Source organism: Platalea leucorodia, assembly GCF_965183815.1.
Source record: "Platalea leucorodia genome assembly, chromosome: 9".
Classification (NCBI taxonomy): domain Eukaryota; kingdom Metazoa; phylum Chordata; class Aves; order Pelecaniformes; family Threskiornithidae; genus Platalea; species Platalea leucorodia.
This window is the reverse complement of record NC_138831.1, coordinates 16,021,818-16,034,453: the sequence shown is the minus strand read 5'-3', so window position 1 is coordinate 16,034,453 and position 12,636 is coordinate 16,021,818. Positions and strand designations below refer to the sequence as shown.

At 42.9% G+C, this 12,636-nt stretch overlaps 1 protein-coding gene across 6 annotated transcripts in view; it reads left to right on the top strand.

Moving 5' to 3' along the window:
• Positions 1–7,563, top strand: part of TMCC1 (transmembrane and coiled-coil domain family 1) — a 125,053-nt gene extending 117,490 nt beyond the window's left edge. For all 6 annotated transcript variants that reach the window (XM_082321172.1, XM_082321175.1, XM_082321173.1 and 3 more), the window contains 2 exons: positions 3,512–3,647; positions 6,374–7,563. In XM_082321172.1, the coding sequence (XP_082177298.1) occupies positions 3,512–3,647; positions 6,374–6,688 (451 nt within the window). In that variant the 3' untranslated portion in view covers positions 6,689–7,563. The remainder of the gene's footprint in view (positions 1–3,511; positions 3,648–6,373) is intronic.
• The last annotated feature ends 5,073 nt before the right edge of the window (positions 7,564–12,636 follow it).

Sequence of the window (12,636 nt, the reverse complement as noted above, 5' to 3'; positions counted from 1 at the left end):
CCAGACGCTGGTGCTTTCATTTATCTGATTTTTGTTGTAGTCTGATTGTTGGACTTCAGTCTGTTCTCATGATTTATTTTAAAATCACTAGATCAAACTTGCTAAACCTTTGAGGTCTAGAAGGGCTGAAGAGGCCTTTCTGGAGTGTGTCCATGCAGCAAAGGCAGCGTGTTGAGTCAGGCGGATCCTTACCCAGCCATGAAAGCACTGAAACGTCCCTGCAAAGCTGTCGTCTTCCGCCAGGGGAGGTTCAGAGCTGGAAACACAGCATGATGGGGGCACCCAGAGCAACTCGTGCTCCCTGGAGAGCAAGCTCTGTCCTTCGTGTAGCATCTAGATAGCAGACTTAGAGTATATTGCAAATAGATATTGCTTTTAGCTCATACTCTGCTCTTGAAAGCAGTGTGTTCAGTAGCATAAAAATAAAGATCAGATGAGATTTTGTATGACGTAGCTATAAAAAAAAAGGTCCATCTTGAGAGAGGCTTGAAGAGAGGTATTAAACTCTGTTCACAGTGTACTGTGAAGATCTTTTAGCATCAGTTTGGTCAGAGTTTCTTTACTTTCCAGAGCACTTACTGAGTGTAGATAAAATGTCTTTATCATCATGTCTCTCTCTTACATATGCTGTATTAGCCATGTATTTTGCAGCTATTACTTTAAAATGCCTTAAAGCTCTTAAAAAATGAGATGGTCATAACTGTGTTTCTTAGCCTTTTTCAAATCAGTTCCCTGATTCTCAAATGGCAAGCCTCAGAAAACGTGTGGAAATCTGATGTGGCTTTTTTAAAGGAAGTGTTCCCATATTCCGTACTTCAGCCGAGCACCCCAGCAGTATACTGGGTGTCTTCCATGTGAACATCTCTGATGATGAGATACTTGTGACAGTCGGCACTGATCTGTTACGCAGAGAAGTTTCTGTGCTGGAGCTTGTTAATCTACAGACTACTAATTTCACATTTTAGCTGCTGAAAAAATAATTCTTGGACTCGAATGAGATATTTTCTGTACCTGAAATAAAGTGGGATTTGGTCATTCAAGGCACTGCAGTGTTCACAGGCAAGTTTAGAGTCTGTTGCATAGACACTGGCACTCATACATTAGAGAGGGAAGTGTAAGTATAATCTTAACCTCTTGACAGGTGTCCTATCCCTTTTATTTTTGTAATACCTGAGTTAAATGTGAACCATCCTTCAACAGGAAAACCCTGGCTTTGGGCCCTCTAAGTCACATAAACCTCTCTTAGCTTTTCCAATTTGAACACCAGTAGAAAACAGCAAGAAAAAAAATCATTTTCTAAATTGTAGATAATGGGACAAGGAGTGAAAAGGAGATGAATGGAGGTAGTGTAATTTCAAAATTAAGTCTGGGTAGGTTGTGTTTTTATTTTTTTTTTCTTAACCCAATTCCAGCAGTTGCCTAACACACCAGTTTCTGAAAGTGCACATAGTTCTTGGGTGCAAACTGCAAAAGCTCTGGGGTTGAGCAGTGAAATGAAGTGTAGTTTGGGAACAAGCTGGTAGTCCTGCATTCAGGACAGGGAGGATTGGAGCCAGCCCTTTTGCTAATCATATTATGCTTAAACTCTTAACTATACGGATTTGCAGAGTTTCCTTATGTTTCCTGTAGATTGAGGTAGTTTTGAAGTTATTCAAATACAATTGTTTCTTGTTAAGAGAACAGGATTTAAGCTGCCTGGCAAGAGCTGTTTTATGAAGGGCGTTTATGTGGGAGGAGGTTGAAAGACATAATTATGATATTTTCAGAAATGCTTAAGTCCCTTTTTGTGTAATAAAGCCACTGGAGAATTTTGTAATATATTAACAAACTGAATATATTTCAAGTAATTTATGTTGCCTTTGGGGCTTAGAGTGGATTTAGTTGTGATTTCTTGGTTGTTGGCAAGTCGGTTTTTTTAAGTTGGGTGGGAACAAATGGCAATATTAATTATCTGGGCTCCTTCTTCATTAGCCAGTCTTCACATGGCTATTCCCTTGTTTGCAGCTTGTCGTTCTTGGGAAACCAGTTCTCTTGTGTGTCCTGTCTCGGTTGCGCAGCTCTTGTGGCACCTTTCTGGGCCGAGCTGTGTCAGCTGGTGGTTGTCTTAGTCTCACTGCGGGTTGACCACATGTGTTTCGTTGTTGGAAATTGTCATGCTATGTCTGACTCCTTCTTAGTTTAAAGCAATATTACATTGGGAATGTAAATGAAAGTTGTCTTCAGACTTTTCAATTAAAAACAAAACCCCAAGACTATTTTTAAAGGCTAGCTTGTGCCTACAGATTCTGAATATTTAGCTTGTGAAGCACCAAAAATCTTGAAACAAACATGGAAGCGGGAATTATCTCTGTGTCGAATTTCTCAGTTATTAATATCAAGGGTCAGATGATAAGAGCTATACAGTAAGCTTTTTCCATGCTGTTATGATGAGAAGACAGTCAGTGGAAATTACGGTGGAAAAACCCCAACGGCCACAGGGGCTGTACCCATACCTTAGTTACCATTGGAGCTGTCGCTCGTAGTGAAGCAAGAATGAGAAACTAGTGGGAAGTGTGGTGGAAGAGGATGGGATGGATGGTGCCCAGCTCTCTGCTCCCAGCCCTTGAGCTGCGGCCTAGCTCTCTGTGTATGTTTACCTTTTGGAAGTAATATAAATACTTGCCTGATTTTAAAAGAGTATTGAAGCATGAGTTGCTTGTAAATTTGGACTTGAAATCCAAAACTTATGTGCTACATACAAATGCGAAGTATCCCTAATGTATTTTGAAAGTGCTAAAATAACATTATGGAGCGATCATTGAAGTAAATTTAAAACTCCCTCAATGAGAAACAAAACTGTATCTCTCAGAGTTGTTGTAGATCAGTTTTTTGGGCAACCCTCTTTCTCAGGACTGCTCCCAGTCCATTCACTAGTAGCAAACTGAAAAATAAGCCTGCAGGTTAATGATTCATGTGCCCTCATTGTAAATAATATGATGGTCTTTGCTAGTTAAGCTGAATCATTCATGAGAGATACAGGAAAAAAAAATCAAAGATATCCATGTGATCTCACATGTAAAGATCAGACAGGACCATCATGTTCTCTGAGGCATCGGTCACGTTTAATTTCTGTGTCATTTTTATGCCTCTTACTGTTCCAAGTGTAGAGGAAAATGCTTACGACCTTATGGTATTAGAAGGGAACTGTTTGGTTTATGCAAAAGTTTGGGGAATAACTTACTCTGTTCTAATTCTGTCTTTGATTTCTTGCATCACTTGACAGTTGTCATTTAACCGCTCTGTGTGTTTTTCCCCAGGATACAAAGAGGATTAACATACCTTACCTGGTAGAAAGGATTTCTTTAATTCCCAGTGAGAGCACCTTACATTGTAATGCATGTTTTTGTAATGACTGAGGTAGCCACACTAGTTTTCAGTAAAAAGTCTGTGATGTTCATTGCTTGATTGTTACTGGTGTAATTTTGCCATCCTCTTCTCATTAAAGCTACTGTACCATGTGTATCATTTCTAGATGTGAAAGACTCGAAGAGCAGCTAAATGACCTGACTGAGCTCCACCAGAATGAGATCCTCAATTTAAAACAGGAGCTGGCCAGCATGGAGGAGAAAATTGCCTATCAGTCTTATGAGCGAGCCCGGGACATCCAGGTGGGTGACAGAAACAAGGACACTCAAGTCCTGTCTTCCACCTGCTCTTTCTGTAACTCATTCACTTTTGAAATACTTCTGCGATTCAATGTTTCGTTATAATCCTTGTAGCTTTATTGCTAAACTGCACATTGACGAGTTCTGAAAGGGCCTCTGACCACGGGTATCTCTCCAAGTAACTTCTTTTGTAAAGAAGGGCTGTGCCCATGCACCAGCAGGCAGGTTCATCTGCAGAGGGAGCCTGCCACTTGGTGTGGAGCAGCGTTTTTAAATAAGTTGTAGCAAAGTGGAAGCCTGTATCCACTTTTTGTACAGGGTTTTGTAGGGTATTAGAAACTAATGGGCCATGACCTGAACACTTTTTTTACAGTAGCGTTCCCAGTAAACTGACCCTAGGGTGTGTTTCTGTGTCACTAATTTTAGAGCAATGATCACGTATGTCTAAGGAAAAATGGCTTTGTGTATCCACTACATTGAGTCAGGAAGCAATTCTTTCTGTTGGTTTTGCCCAAATAAGGAGGTATTTTTAAAAGAGAAGTTTCCTTCAGTATGTAAAAGACCAATGCTATGGAAACAGAGATTATGGAGTTGGAGGGCCTTCCACAGAGCAAAAGACCTGGGAAATGATCTGAGCAGCCACTAAACCTTATAAAGAAAGGCCTATTCAGAAACAGATCTATCGTCCATTTTAAATACTTGTGCTAGTTTTAGCAGGCATCTCAGTTTTGATTGCTGACGTGAGATATTTATAGCGTGAGCAGAGAATTGTAGGTCAAAGTTCTCCCTCTTTTCTACCCCTGAGGAGCTTCAGCCAGGCGATTTCCTCTGGAGACAGAGCAGGCTGTGCTTTTGGCACGCTTGTAGGTCCAGCTGCAGGTCCCGTTGAGGCAATGTCCTTCCAGGTCGCTTCCTGTTAGAGGAGGCTGATCAGTTTTGCCCCATACTTTCAGGGACCATAACTGAAGAGAGACCCTCATGTTTCATTGAGCTCCACAGACATGATGCAATGTCAGAGAAATGTAACAGGTGACAATGACCTTTAACTTAAGGTTAAAACAAAAGAGCGTCTGTGGACAGTGGTGCCGTGGCCTCTGACAGAGTAAACAGGAGGCTCTGCCTGGGGGGAATGTTAGAGTATTCAGGTTTTGTTCTCCTTTCTAGTTTAACACGGCAGGAAGAAGTAAGGTTGAAAACTTAAATTGAAGTGGGGATTTCTCAATAGCTTTTTTTAATCTTCATTTTATGATTCAGCACTTTTAATGTAAACTTGCAAATTGGGACAGACTATTCCTCAGCATTGCTGGGGAAAAGGTAGGCATTAAGTTTTCTTGCATGAAAAACTAGTTAAGAGCATGGGCTGATTTTGCAGAGGAACAGTGACAGAGCTTAGTCGGTAGGCAAGGAGTCCTAGTTCCTATTTCAGTGATCAGTCTGAGAAAGACTGATGCTTGCTGCAGACTTCTAGATGTTACTCGAAGTTGGCCTTTAGGTCTCAGGCCTTTAGGTCTGAGAAGAGCAACTCTGAGGGAGGATTAATGGAAATATTGTAACTTCCTATCTCCAAGAGCAGAAATGTCTCATTGCATTAATTGTCTTAAAACCCCTCCTCCTTATCCCTAGCCCACCTGCTGCATATCGCCAGTGTTGTACTGCAGGTTGGGTTGGTCCACTTGAGGTTCAGCATGGCGAAAAGGTCTGAAAACAATCACACCCAAGTCAACAGTGCTTTAGAGATGTTGTTTTGTACAGAATAGTCTTCTCCTTCCTTTTCCTAGAGGCAGTTTCATAAATCTCGTGCTTCTTATCCTTCTCCTAGACATCTGCTTTCTCCAACCCTTGCAATGTCACCTGGAGTTATGCCAGTGCCACAGCTTGCTGCAGTCTGGAGGAGGAGATCTTCCTCCTGTGACGCCAGCTGTGCAGTCCTAGCCCTGGTGCTCCTCAAACATTTCCCTGAGCTCATTCAGCTCACTAAGGAAGCAGAATGTGGCCAGGCGTTTTTCATTAGTTGTTTTTGTTGACTTAGTTTTCTGCCAGGTTGACTAGAGAATTGAACGGGCTCAGAGAGGGTCGCATAAGCACGAGCCACTGCAAGGAAAGTGATGGAAATGGGAGGCTGTGGGAATGCGCGTCCCAGAAGAGGAAGAGGAGGAAGAGTGCTGGCTGGACACAGCACCTTTGTCCCCTCAGTGGTCTCTTGAAACCAAAACTGAAGTGAGCAGCTCACTGGGTAGCCCCCCCCTTTCTGGACAAAGTCTGTCTGATTGCTGAGGGCTGTCAGCATCTTCCTCCCTCTGGGTCTGACGGCAAGGCAGGAAGGATGGTAAGGTCTCAGGTGACCACTGCACCACGTGCAGGGACAGGCAGCTGACACTGCAAAGTGGCAGCTGAAGCGTGTGTTTTAACGAAGCCTGACTTCTGCCCCAGCCTGTCATCTCTGTCGAGCCTCTCTGGTGTAAATGAGATGACGTGGTGTGTTACAAATGGCAGTACCTAGTTAATGAGGGGCTCCTCACCCTCAATCACATGAAATGGCACAGCTTCCTCTACTCCCGCTGCAGGGTATGAAATCAGTGTAGTGACTCATGTCCTGCAGGAGGTGCGTAAGGCATGAGGGAGGGTGGCCCTGGTCTGACCTAATCAGTAAGGTAAGAGCCGTTGGGCTGTCCACCACTGGGGTGGACTTGTGGGGTGCTGGCAACCCAGCGGTGTGTTCTTGCCGACAGGAGGCACTGGAAGCATGCCAGACACGCATCTCCAAGATGGAGCTGCAGCAGCAGCAGCAGCAAGTGGTGCAGCTGGAGGGGCTGGAGAACGCCACGGCCAGGAACCTGCTGGGGAAGTTCATCAACATCCTCCTGGCTGTCATGGCTGTCCTCCTCGTCTTCGTCTCCACTGTGGCCAACTGCGTCGTGCCACTCATGAAGACTCGCAATAGGACGTTCAGCACTTTATTTATAGTGGTTTTCATTGCCTTTTTGTGGAAGCACTGGGACGCCATCACCGGCTACTTGGAACGGTTCTTGTCTCCCCCCAGATGATGGCGGCAGGAATTGGCTGCGTCACCCTCCTCCCGGCGCTCTCAGTGAGCAAGCGTGGCAAAGATTAGTCAGCAACTACTCCGCTGAAGTTTTAAAGTGTCCGAGTGAATTTGTTTACATTTAGAATAACGTTTTTTCTCTGCGAGATGCATTGCAATAGTATTTTTTAGATTTTATTCAAGAACTCTTTTTGGCGAGAATCCTGGATAATTTTTATGTAGCATGGTTCTCTTTGGATGCAAATCTTAAGATTCTTTAAAGTGTACAAAAGAAATAAATAAAATACAGAAATTTGGAGCATACCAATGGGCAATTTAAATTGTGGCTTGAACTACTGTACTAAACCTGTCAGGAAGAAGAGAATGTGGTTAGCTTAAGATGAGCAAAGCTAAATCTAGTGCACAGCCTTGAATGAAGGTACCGCAGCAAACCTGTAACACTAAACTTTTACTGTGAAGTCTGCTCACATTCCATGTCCAAATGTATGCGTTCAGAGTGGTTTCTTTCCTTAACAAGAGAAAAACAACAACGTGTGGATCTCTTTTCCCAGCTCAGCATCTGGGTTCACCATTTGTGCTAACCTGACTTACAATAACTTTCTATAAGGCTGGCTAACTTTGCTAAGCATATGAAGTGGAAGCCTCATGCCATACACAGTAACTGCACAGTCGTGCTACAGTATTTTGAAGTAGTCCTTGAAATACTTATCTTTAAGCAGAAGCCCTTGGTCGCACTTTTAAGGTTTTTTTTATATATGTATATTCACAGATTTAAAAAAAATCCGAACAGCATACTTGAAGAGTGTAATACTCAAACTCTCAGTGCTTCCTTATTGTTTCTAATAGGATTTTTTATTATAATTATTATTATTATTATTGGGGGTTTTTTTGGAAGGGGTCGGGAGGGTCATTACGTTTTTTTTTTTCCTTTTAAATAAAGAAGTGATGTTTTTAAATGAAGAAATGCGTGAATAATTGTGAGCCGTCTTGTCCTGAAACAGTTTTGAGGAGGGCAGAGAGTAGTTTCTAGTGCCAGCCTGTCTGGAGCGCAGCGCTATTCATATGCCATTTATCTGTCCTCCTGAGCATACAGATGCAGCATCATGAAAAACATCTATCTTCTCCACACATTTTTGTCATGCAGGGCTTTTTTTTTTTTTTTTTCTTTCTCCAGATGTGAAGGAGAGTATGTTTATATTTCTCATTTCCACATCAACTCTAATTCCTGGCCTCAGGACAAGAATAAGGAATTTCTCTTCATCCCTTCCTAGGGAAAAGACAGGTTCTTTTAAGGAAAGAAATACTGAATCAACAGTCCACTTAAAACAGTGGTTGTCTCAGAAATAGCTCTGATTTAATTTTTAAATAAACCCCTAAAAAGTAAAACCAAAGTTTTCCTCCTGTCAGGCTCTGGTAAGATCATTTGTGTGTCTGTGTAGAGATCTTCTTTGTACGCTGTATCTGTGTGGTGTGCCACAGAGAGCATCCTCTTCTTCAACCATGGGGGCAAGTACTTGGTGTAGATACCTTTTCAAAGCTCTAAAGGAAATGTCAGCTTCCAGTGTAACTCTCAAGTCGTAGCAACATGCTATTGCTGGTGACCTGTTGGTACTGGCAGGCAGGCTCCTTGTCCAAGGAATCTGCATTTGCCCTACGCTGTTTTTTTAACTGGTGTCCCTTTCACTGTAACTTCCTTCTCCGTGAAATCCAAAAAGACTCCAGGATTCTCTTTCAAAACCATTTATGGTGTTTAGTTAGATCTTACTGTTTTCCTTCCTTCCAGGCTTAAGTTCCCTCTAGGAACCAAATGTTGCCCAAGTGACCTAAACCAGTGGAAATAATACATATACATATATGGAACATGTACATCATATATATATATATAAACAGAAGCCTAGGACTTTATGCTATGATGCAGATTCTGGGTTCTGAGAAATTCCCTCAAACCAGGTTAACAGCCTTGAGGGTCTTCTGATTGCCAGTGGAGGCAAGCCCTCTGCCGTCCAACCATCCTTCTTCCTTCAGAGATTCTGTCTATTTTTTTCCATAGTCACAGGAAACTCAGGTACCCCTCTCCCCAGGGATCCCAGCACACCTCTCTCTGTCACCATGTGCACTAATCTGCTCCTGTCCTACTTAAAACATAAATTGCCAATTGCAACTGACTCAAGCCAAAAATAATCATGCTTTCTAGAGTTGCAGACAGAGCAAAGATTGCATAAACATTCCCTCCCTAGACCATGCTTCTAGCTCCAGTGAAACTCTGTTCTGTTTACCACCCTTCTCTGGCTGATTCAAATTACATGGGTAACCGTTGTCTTCCCATTACATAGTTTTTGTCAGAAACAAAGGTCAAAGGTGTGCATAACAGTAAGAACTGATTTGGCACATAATTGAAAAGTTTTGTTGCCTTGATTTCTGAAACCTGGCCTTTGCACCTCTGTTTTTGTCAGTTTTGATCACACTAGGATTGCTCGTGATAGGTTTTTATGTGGTCAAAGCAAGAAGGAGTTGAAAGCCAATGGGTCTGGACACTCGGTGCCACTCGTCCGTAGTATTTGAAGGAAGTGTTTGTCCCTCTTCTTGATATCCTAATTTCCTTTAGTGTCTCAGCTCTGTGTTGTCTTCAGTAAATACCATTTGCTAATTTGCCAGAAGGCGCAGGCTTAATAGAAACTTATCACCTCAAAACTGTTTGGTGAAGGCCATGTACATATGGTTCTGGACAATGTCTGTCTGTCTGTCTGTCTGTCTCTTTCTCTCTCGACAGTTTCTTCCATTCCAGAAAGTTGTCTGCAGTAATGCCATATATGATGCTGCATCCACTTTTCATATCCTAACACAACTGCCGTGTGTTTTGCCTTTTGCATTAGCAGAACGTTTTGGGGTTTTCCTCCCTCTTCAATTTGAAGGTCTGTGATGATTTCTGATAGCTTAACAATGATTATATTGTTGGAAATGTGATTCTAGCTTTAAAGCTCCCTTTCCTTGTAAGTGGTTGTGTTTGCTTTCTTGATGAAGCGTTTCTGGATGACATGTAGAAGACAGTTTCTGCCATGGATGTGAGTGTGCGTGTGAGTACCTTTTATTAGCCTTCCTTTGGATGTAAACTTTTTAGTGACCATCTCTGAGTTGCAGAATGTTTCCCAAAACATTTCATATTCAGAGTTGAAATGATTCTGAAATTGCTTAGATATGTTTAGCACATATCAACTTGGCATCTAAAAAGGGAAGAATATAATGGACTGTGTTAGTTCAAAAAGCAGCAGCTCTTCATTGAAATTCTATGATTCCAATGAAGTTCACCTGTTTCCCCCATTTGCTTTCTCGATGTAAAGAAGAAAGAAAATCTTGATGCAAAAAAATTTACCATTTTAAATTTTATTAAGTTTTCTTTTCTCTCAGCCTCATTAGTTTAGTTTAATGATACTGAGCATGCTCACAGCGATTATTTCATTGGTTTACTCCAAGCCCATGAGTTCTTAGGGTCTGATCAGATTAAATGTTGAGTTCTGTACATGTTGCACTGGGACAGAAAAGCACTGTCTTTCAGCTTTGAAAATATGCATTTTCTTTTTAATTAAAAAAGCAGCATTATAACAAAAGAAGCCAAGCTACAAAGGGGTTCAAGATTGGGTAGTTTTGCCAGTTTTTAAGTGAATTCTGAATGTGGCTAAAGAGTTAAAAACCCTGTGTGTCTGTGTTGTGTATGCCAGGTGGTATAGTAGTAGGCAATTGACTTAGCTGTAAGTGTGTTTTAAAAGTGTAAAAAAATAAACAGAAAAACTCACTTGCACGGGTTGAAAAGTACAGAAATGACACTTGTGAACGTAACACTGTAGTTTATAGATCTTAAGCTGCTAATTGTTGAGAGAGATTTACATTTGTCTTGTCTGATTGTCGCAGATTTATCTGTGACACTTTTACTGTATATAAAAAACTTTAAATAAAAACCTCAGCTATTAACACTGGCTTAATTTGCATGTTTCCAAAGGGATGGGGTGGGGGGGTCAGGAAGAAAAAGAGGGGGGTGTTAAAACTGTGCCGAGCCCTAATAGCTTAAAATCTGAGGAAGTTCTCCATAGATCCGATCATCAGACTTCATCCTGTGATCAGCCATACATCACCTGGCCATGGCGAGAATAAATTGGCTGCATTGTTTGGTCTCTGTGGGCGGAGGAGGAAGAGCAGCACTGCATTCTTCCTCATCCGTTTCCTTCCAGTCCACCTGGAGTCTGGGACAGCCTCTCTGCAGGGTCACCGCCATTCCCGCAGATGCCTGACCTGTTTGTGTGGCTCACACATCACGGCATTTCTCTACCCTCCCTACCTGCAGTGCTGTAAACCTCAATTTGGAGGTGGGTACAATTAGATGAGGTGACTTGCCCAAGAGGCGTCTGTCTTTGAAGAACCAGGAGTTGGTCCTGTATTTTCCACCGCTGAGCAGGTCTGTAACCTGGACTGCCACGGTTGAGAAGGGACGGGGCCTGGCTCTTGCTTCTTTAGACTTTTTCCTTACTGGGATTGCAAGATCAGCTCCGCGTTGAGCTGCATATGGAAAGCAAGGTGCGATTCTAGCCTCCCCTGTATTTCTCACGTGGATCTCATGATGGAGCAGCTCTAGGCCCCAGCTCAGCTTTGACGAGGAAGAATTCAGCTGGTAGGGCAGCATTCACTAACCGAAAGCCCACTCCCTCTTCCTCTGAGGAAAGGGAAGAGCCCATATGATGTTGGTTGGGCTACCACTCTAAATATAAGTATTTTGTCTACCAATTTCTGAATTCTTCAGTATTTATACAAGCCGGAAGTGAGCAGATTCCTCACTGATGTGGAGAAAATAGTTGTTCCTTTTGGTTTCTGGTCATGTGGCCTTGAGAACACAGAACTGAGAAGGGAATTGCAACAACTTTTTTAAAGGGAAGGGACGGAGTCATTTTCTCTGTTTTCACGAAAAGGTGCAAGAGCTGTAAAACCAGCGAGAGATCAAAAAGCAGAAGCAGCTGTTTGCAGTGATTTTCTCCCCATAGTCTCCCCACAACCAGAATGCAAATTCCAGCAGATCAGGGATGAAGCAAGTGCATGGGGCTGCTTTTGCTAGAGCTGTCTGGCTTGAGATAGGACATGGGTGCTGGTTGTGAAGTTTTAACGTTTCTGCGTTCTTTTGGGGCAGTCACCTGATAGGTGCTGGTTGGACTCAGAGTATGGTTGTTGAACGTGGCTCAGGATCAATGGGGCGGGCATGATGACCAAGGGTGAAAGTAGTGGCCGCCTACTCCCACATCAACAGTTTTAATCCATTATTTAAAGGATTAGGAGTCATTACTCAGCTTTTTGGTTAGTCTGTGGGAAGTGGTTTGCTAGCTCCACCCAGGTCCTGGGGGACAAACAGGGATGTGGCAAGGGTATGGCTATGCTGGGTTGTCACAGTGGAGGTGAAGAATTGGCTGATCTTTCTCACTGGAGCAGTCATTCTCCCAGGTCAAATCGCAACACGTCGATGTGTTGATAGTGGAAATTTGGGCAAACAGGTCGCTACTGCAAGACATCTGTCTTCAAGTTGTTTCTTAACAAGCCCTAAATCTATTTTCTCTAAAAGACAGTGGTGGTTAGTGGTTTATTGGCCTCAGTGGAGCCTCCCCCTCTGACCGGAGTTCAGCAGAAATGGGAAGTGGGTTCTCTGCTGCCTGAGCATGAAATGGAACATCCCTGGGCAAACCAGCTCTGCCGAGTGGTTCATTCCCTAGCCAGATCCCCAGCCAGATCCCCTCTGAACTTAGAATGAGAGTCGGCATGTGCGCGTGCTCTGCCTTTGTACCAGCCTTGTGCCAGCTGTGGCCCAAAGGGGCAAAATAGGGAATGCTGATGCAAAATAGGGACCGCTGCCTGAGGAGAAAAGCAAGAACAGGATGGGAAGCTGTGGTGTGCTTTCAGCCTCCCTCCCCAGTGCAG